General features: G+C 44.1%; 1 protein-coding gene across 9 annotated transcripts in view; it reads right to left on the reverse strand.

The window, feature by feature from the left end:
- MAP2K4 (mitogen-activated protein kinase kinase 4) overlaps positions 1-8,079 on the reverse strand; it is a 57,905-nt gene extending 49,826 nt beyond the window's left edge. For 2 of the 9 annotated variants that reach the window (XM_085892045.1, XM_085892044.1), the window contains exons 1-2: positions 7,790-8,079; positions 5,758-5,796 (exon numbers count right to left, since the gene is read on the reverse strand). In XM_085892045.1, the coding sequence (XP_085748171.1) occupies positions 5,758-5,796; positions 7,790-7,847 (97 nt within the window). In that variant the 5' untranslated portion in view covers positions 7,848-8,079. Of the gene's footprint in view, positions 1-3,467; positions 3,598-5,714; positions 5,797-7,473; positions 7,768-7,789 lie in introns of those variants that run through there. The other 7 variants (XM_085892048.1, XM_085892052.1, XM_085892047.1 and 4 more) reach the window with 7 other exon arrangements.
- Positions 8,080-8,289: the final 210 nt, after the last annotated feature.

The following is an 8,289-nucleotide window of genomic DNA, read 5'->3' on the forward strand; positions in this document are numbered from 1 at the left end:
GTCTGATTGATTGAGTGTGGACAGCTGTCTTTTATGCAGATAACGAGTTCAAACAGGTGCAGTTAATACAGGTAACGAGTGGAGAATGGGAGGGCTTCTTTAAGACAAAACTAACAGGTCTGTGAGAGCCGGAATTCTTACTGGTTGGTAGGTGATCAAATACTTATTTCAAGCAATAAAATGCAAATTAATTATTTAAAAATCATACAATGTGATTTTCAGGATTTTTGTTTTAGATTCCGTCTTTAACAGTTGACGTGTACCTATGATAAAAAAAATTACAGACCTCTACGTGCTTTGTAAGTGGGAAAACCTGCAAAATCGGCAGTGTATCAAATACTTGTTCTCCCCACTGTATGTGCCGTCCCTCGAATGGATATTAAACGGGAATCTGGTCTGCCGGCATTCGTTGGTGGACGTCAAAGATCCCATAATGTCCTTTGCGAAGGCTGGGCTAGCTATTGCCAGCACCATGAACAAATTCCAAATTTCTGCCCTAACCTACAGAGAAGAGAGCACTGCCATCAGCAGCACAGCCATGACCTCAGCCAATGATGCTACCCCACAGCCATATGCTGCATATGAACGAAGAAGAAAGTAGTCTTGAAATAAGAATGAGGATTAATAGTTTCAAATGAGCTAGTTAATAATAATAATAATAATAATAATAATAATAATAATAATAATAATAACGAGAACTGCCACTTTATAACTGCTGGCAGTGATGACCGGGTACTCAGACGTCCGCCTTTGATACAACATGAGACTTAAATGATAGTCGCAAAGTTTCCCTTCGATAGGATAAGTGATTCCAGAGAAAACATTCTTTAATAGTGATACAAATACAGCCCTTGGGACAGCGCAGGACAGACGAGTTACGAACCGGGTAGCACAAAGTGTTCAATCTAGTTATTATGTATGCAGTTAGCCCTTTTTCCTGGAGATATTGTCGGTATCAATTGAATTGCTATTCCTGTGGCTGCCAAACCGCATGGCTGATCGGGTTGAAATTTTAAACCAATGTTTCACATGTTGGCTAGATAATAATTTTGAAGTTTCACATATATTGACACAGTGGTTCCAGAGTAAATATTACTTAATATTTCCCCTTCAATCCAACATGGCTGCCAAACCATGGGGCCGATCAAGGTGAAATTTAAACCCTTCATTCCACATGACTGTTCCATCATAAAACTGAAGTTTCACATTTATTGATGCAGTCGTTCCAGAGTAATCATTAATTAATATTTTCCCTTCAATCCAATATGGCTGCAAAACTGTGTCATACATCAAAAGGGGGGGGACTTTTTGTTCATCATGGAGGGGCGGTCATACATGTGGAGTTTCGCCTCGATCTGTTCAGCCGTTTCAGAGAAGAAGACTTTTAAAGTTATTAATTTTCAATCCAATATGGCTGCCATACCATGTGACCTACTACAATATAAATTTAAATTCTCCATCTAATGGAGAAGTGGTTTATGCTTGTTAAGTTTCGTGTTGATCGGACAAGGTGCGTTTTTCTATCCAAGATGGCCTCCAAACCATGTCGCTTGTGACATCATAATTTTTACCGCATATGCAGACATGGGGTTAGATTATAGTTGCCAAGTTTTGCTTCTATAGATTATGTGGTACCAGAGAAAACATTATTTAATATTATTCTTGAATCCAACATGGCTGCCAAACCATGTGACCTATCAATTATTCATTAACAAACTTATATTCCCTACAGGTAACCGTGTGCAATAGGTATGTGACGTTTCCCCTTGATCTGTCCAGCCATTCTGGAGAAGATGTTTGGAGGTTTTAGGGTAAATTCAATATGGCCACCAAACCATGTGACCTATCAATTAGAAATTAAAAAAACTTGTGAAAGGATGTCTTAGGGAAAGTGTGTGTGAATATTTTGCCTCAATCTGTCCAGCCGTTCTGGAGAAGAAGATTTTAAAATTTATTAATTTTCAATCCAAGATGGCTGATGAAGCATGTGACTAAGGACATCATAAATTTATATTCTGACTCCAATCCTGGAATGGAATACGTGTGTGAAGTTTCGTGTTAATCGGATAAGGTGCGTTTTTCTATCCAAGATGGCCACCAAACCATGTCAAATCAAATATAATCAAAATTTTTGATGACAGTGGAAAATGGCTGCCACAGCCATCAACGGCTGAATTTGAGATGGCCCAATATCCAAATCTGTTCATAATATGATAGGCTATGAGTGTGCCAAATTTGGTGCTTTCCTCACAAAATGCACAATTGTTATGCTATATTTAGCTAAGTTGCCCCACTATCTGGAGAAGATGTTTTTAATTATTATTTAAAAAAACAAGATGGCTGCCAAACCAAGTCACCTATGACGTCAAAATATTTTGTTTTTTCTATGGTGAATTGTTGTGTAGATGATGCTCAATAAATTTCAGATTTTTCATATGCAGCGTTCTACTTGAATTTTCACCGGGATACCGCTTCAATAATGACGTCACCAAAAATCACCCCTCTTCCCCATTGGGAGTTCATTAAAATGTATGAAGCGAAATATTTTTCCATTGCACCGTTTCAGAGATACAGAGGTCCAAAGTTTATCGGACGTTTACAAGATGGCGCCTGTACCACGTGACCTATGACATCACAATTATCAAATAAGCATGTTATCAAAAAAGATACATACTATGGTGAAAATTTGGTGTCGATCGGACTTACTGTTCCTGAGAAAATGATTTTTAAAGCGAAAGAACCCCAAAATTGCCGGCGGAAAAAGAAAAATAACATAAGAACTAAACAGAAGAACAAGCTCAAATGAGCTAAGATCCTCGTCCTCTTAATGATGACGTCATAAAAACGAATATGACGTCATTGTGATGTATCAGGTTTGCGATAAATTATCTGTGCTAATGCCCGGCTTGATTCCCGCAAACAAAATTCAAACCGCTTGCCTAGTTTCTGAGATAATGGTATAGGCAATTTCCATTAGCGGCGATATTATGACGTCAACTTTTTTTCTAGGAAGAATTTACAAAATCGGAGATGGTTACTGTCTGCGCGTGGGCTTTCTGCATGGCAAGTTCCACGAAGATCTGATGAAAACTCTGGGTTGTGAAAAAAAAAATGTCAAAAAATAGGAAAGACGTCATAAAAATTGATATGACATCATAGTGATGTACCAAATGTGCGGTAATTAATCTCTGCTAATGCCCTGTTCGATTCCCGCAAACAGAATTCAAAAAGCTTGCCTAGTTTCGGAGATAATTTTTTTAGGCGATTTCCATAAGCGGAGATATTTTGACGTCATAACTTTTTTTCTCAGAGGAATTTTCAAAATCGGAGATGGTTACTGTCTGCGCAGGGTATTTTTACATATATATGCCAAGTTTCAGGAAGTTTCGATGAAAGCTGTAGGCTGTGAAACAAAAAAAGTCCACAAGATGAAGATGAAGATCAACAAATCACCCTGCCCTACTCACCAAACTCTCTTCCCATGGTATTCAAGGCCATCTCCACTCATGGCTCGCAGACTTCCTCTCCTGTCGCAGTCAACGTGTGGCCCTAAATGGAGTTCTTTCATCCCCTCTTCCTGTGCAGGCTGGAGTTCCTCAAGGTAGCGTTCTGGGCCCTGTTCTTTTTCTGGTTTTCATCAATGATCTCTCGGACTCTCTGGAAAATCCTCTATTTCTCTTTGCCGACGACTCCACCCTCTGCCGTACCATCTGTCATCCCTCAGACCGGCAAGCAGCAGCTTCTTCGCTCACTGCAGATCTGGATAAAATCACAAACTGGTCCAACACGTGGAACATGTCTTTCAATCCACACAAATCTCACACTCTCACTATGTCTCTTCGAAAGGACCGTTTACAAAACCCCCCATCCACTTTCTCAACAATCCTCTGGAAGAAGTCTTTTCTTTCAAGCTTCTGGGTCTCACTATCTGCCATGACCTTTCCTGGGAAAGTCACATTTCCAACCTTGCCTCAAAAGCCAGTCGCCGACTGGGAATCCTCCGTCGTGCAAAGTCCTTCCTCGGCCCTCTTGAGCTCCTGACTACTTACAAAGCTTTTGTCCGTAGCCTGATGGAGTACTGCTATCCCCTCTGGGCTGGTGCTCCTGCCTCCCACCTTTCTCGACTTCACGCTGTCGAAACCAGGGCTTTTAAGATCATTGGCATCTCCCGCAATGAAGCTGAGTCTTTGGGCCTCTCACTCAATCACCGCAGGTTGGTCGGTGGTCTTTCTGTCTTCTACCGACTCCTCTCCAGCCTTGCCCCCCCTGCTCTCTCTGCGATTTGTCCCAACCACATTTCCACAGGGCGCTCAAGGTCCGCCAACAACCCCATTCTGGTAAAACTACCAAAATCACGAATCACTGCTCATCTTCACTCTTTCATTCCTCTTTTTTCCCGCCTTTGGAATAAACTTCCTCACTCTATTCTTTCCCATTCTTCCCTCCAGGCTTTCAAAACATCTGTTCACCACCACCTCTTATCTTCCCCCATCCAAATCCTCGATCTTTTCTACCCCCGATAATCCACCCAAGCCCACTTCCTTCAATTCTCCTGCTTTCCTTCCTGAAAGTCCCTGTAATGTCCATCTTCTCCTCGCCATGTTCCCCGTCCCATCCCCATCCCTCTCCCTTCCACAGTTCACCTGTGTCTGTTCCTCAATGTTTTGTCCCTTCCACTCCCACCCCTCTTGTCTCATGCCTCCTTGCTGTGAGTTGTGTGTTAGCTCTCATACGAGCCTCGACCAAGGTATACAAAAAAAAAAAAAAACGTAAGACTTAGAGATTCTCCACGAGGATCTAAAAACAATAGGTTACCCAGTCCATTTGACTGGGTACCCTCATAAGAACGAAACAGAAGAAAAACAATAGGTTACCCAGTCCATTTGACTGGGTACCCTAATAATAATTTTTTAAAAATTTTAAACCATGGACCTCATCAAGGGTCTTTCAAATTACTCAAGATAAACACTTTAATAAACTAGAAGGGCACTCAGTCGAGCGCATGTATACCTCCGCCACGCAATGCCTGATCCACGAGAACATATCGGGCCCAATACATTTTTGGTCCGATCTCTCGATGGTGAAGAATCACTTTAAAAATGATCAGATCCAGATCCGAATTAAGATATTCACCAAAATCGAATCAATTCTTCCATGTGACACACCCAACGTGTCCACCAAGTTTCGTCCAAATAAGTCTACAAGTTTTTGAGATATCCTGCACACAGACAGACAAACAGACAGACAGACAGAAAGGGGTGAAAACAAAACCTCCTTCACCTTCGGTGTTGGAGGTAAAAAAGGTTTTCATTGCTCGCTTGGTTTATCGATTACATCCAAAAATGTTGAGCACGATGCGATTACAACTGAGAAATGCAGATTTAAAAGAGATGTCACATTATCGAGACAAACCAAAGCGTATGTATCGTTCTTATCAAGCATTCCAAGTGTGCCTCAATCTGCAATGGCTCCGAGGTATTCGTAAGCAAAGTAACTGTTCCAAAAGACCAGCCATTCGAACAATCGAGCTTTGCAACTGAAGGGAAGGAGGTTGGTTAGCATGACAAGGGGTAGGAATTCATCTTTGGCCGTCAAGTTGAAAAAGAAAACAATCGTGCCATAAAATAAACACGACCACTTCAAAGAACAATGGTGTGTACAGTGTGTGCAATGTGTAAACGCACACGCACACACACATGCGCGCATCGCCATACTTTCACTTATTTTTGGAGAAGGTGAGAAGGTGGCAGCTGTTACCTTTATTCCCTTCATCTCCACCTGAAAGCGAGCAAAAGCCTGTGAAGTGGAACAAACACGTTAGTTCACTCCAAGCAGTTGAGGGACCATGATAAAAGGCTGAATTCCCCATGATGCAGTTTTCTTTGAGGTTGTACATTTACCCAGACCACACTCCAAAACATCGACATCCTCAATAACGGCGTTTTATAACAACGATATTTCCGTTCATTCAAACTGGCTATTTCCAATCCCTCTTCCTCCTCATTCTTCTCCTTTTATGGGCTGCAGCCCACATCTTCTGAGTATTTTTGCACCTCTTATACTTACCACTCATCTTTCTCATCGCAATGCATTCCACACTCCTTAAAACACCCCCTTCCACCTTAACGCTCACCTTATTGGCCCTTACACCTTCCCCTCTAAAACCCAAACCCCTCATGACTTTCCCATCCTTGCCTTCTCCTCTCACATCTCAGTCACTCTGTTCTCATAGCTTCACATTCCCTTTATCCCCACCCTGCCTCAAACTTCTTCATTCATCTCTCTATCCCTCTCTCCTACCCTCTTCCTTCCTTTCCTACCCCCACTCCCCCCACACATTGTAATTTCTCTCCACTTCCAACTCCCTCCCTTTTCCCTGTCTGCATCATTCCTCCCACACAGTCACCTCACACTATCCCCACTCCTTATCCCTTATGCATGCCCCCACTAGAAATCACCTCTCCAACCCACCCCCCTTATCTCTTCCTTTCTCTCCCACCACGAACTAGCCTCTTTTTTCACTCCCAACCCATCTACCCCTTCCATTCTCCATTCCTTTCTGTCCCAGCAATCTCCCCCATCCCAAACACTGTTTCAACATCCCCCACCCAATAATGACACATCTCCCCCAACTCCCCTCCCCATTCATCGTTTTCTCTTCCCCCCCTTTACCCTCCACCCTCTTTGCTTTCTATCTCCCCAATTAATCCCTTTCTCACTAAAATCCCACTTCTTTCCTGACCAATAACCTCTCCCCCAGACCATTCACACCTTTCTCCCCCAAAGCCCCATCTTATTAATGCCATTCTTTCTCCACGATCACTACCCCTTCCATTCACCCTTTCTTCAACACCAACTTCCACTCATCCCCTTCTTTGACCCACGAACCCACTCCATCGCCATCTTTCCTCCATAGTAATGTGGAGAATCCACCCATTCTTTTCCTCCCTGTCCCAACTCCGTCCCTCTGCCTCTTCTACATCATATTTCCCCCTCCTTCTGCTTGTAATAATTCCTCTTGCCCACCCTCAACGAATCACCCCTCTCTCTCCCCCTCGTTCAATCCCTCTAAACAAACATCGTGACGATTAATGATTAGGGGATCCGTTTAGTCATGTTGAACAGCAATCTCTCAAACAGCATTTGCAACACACACACACACACACACACACACACACACACACACACACACACACACACACACACACACACACACACACACACACACACACACACACACACACACACACACACACACACACACACACACACACACACACACACACACACACACACACACACACACACACACACACACACAACCTCATTGGATTTCCTCACTCGTTTCATCCATCACATGGGGCCCCATCCCATAATCCCCCATTCCTAGATCCAGTCACACAGGCTCCCACTTCATACACCTCCCTCCATGCCCATGGTGCCGCTTCCTCACAATCCCTAACCCTCCACCACCTCGTTTTCTCCTCCTCCAGCGCATATCCTCATTTTCCCATCCAAGCTGATCGAATCCAGGTCATCGCCTTTGTTTAGCCGACAATTTAATTCACAATCTTGGAGCGGTGAGCAGTTGGTTCGTTGTCGGTGGGGACAAGGCACCACATCCCGCGCGATGGGATCATCATCCTTCTTGGCCGGAAGCAGCTCAAGCGTCCCCGCCCGGGGCCTTCCTATCCTACGGCAGTCCGACCTAAAGGGCCCGGCGGCACACGAGCTGCCGGTTCCCGGCCACAACCGCCCTCTCAGCCTAGTGCTAGTTGGTGCACGCTACCTTGGAAGCTGTTGATGCTGAAATGCGGGTTTCCCGCAGGGCTGGGTGGCGTCGCCATGGCCGGAGGTGCCCAGGCCTGGCTGCAGCGCAATTTGCCGAGGATCGAGAAGAAAACAGACACCGGGGAGGATATACTTGCCGCTACGCCACGTAAACGCCCATACGGTGTGGATGGGTCAATGGCGGCAACGCGTCGGCCGAGGGAAGGAAGAATGGAGGCGGCAGAGTAAAAGGCCCCAGGGGGAGGCTGGGTTCGCGGAGACCCCGGAATGCACGCGTGACGTCACGTTAAAAAGGGGCGGGGCAACGAAACGAAAGCCGTGCGCGCTGACGTCGGCTTTGCGATATTACGTCAGGTCGAACGTCACGTTTGTTAAATTAAATAACACGTTTCATTAAAAAAAAAACTATATTTTTTTTACATATGCTCATAAATTGTTTTTCCTTTTATTTTCATTTTTCTCCGCTCACTGCCGGGAGGTTCCTTTGATCACTCTTCT

This window comes from Eptatretus burgeri, chromosome 8 (genome assembly GCF_056783735.1).
Source record: "Eptatretus burgeri isolate ZD-2024b chromosome 8, Ebu_testis_v1, whole genome shotgun sequence".
NCBI classification, from domain to species: Eukaryota; Metazoa; Chordata; class Myxini; order Myxiniformes; family Myxinidae; genus Eptatretus; species Eptatretus burgeri.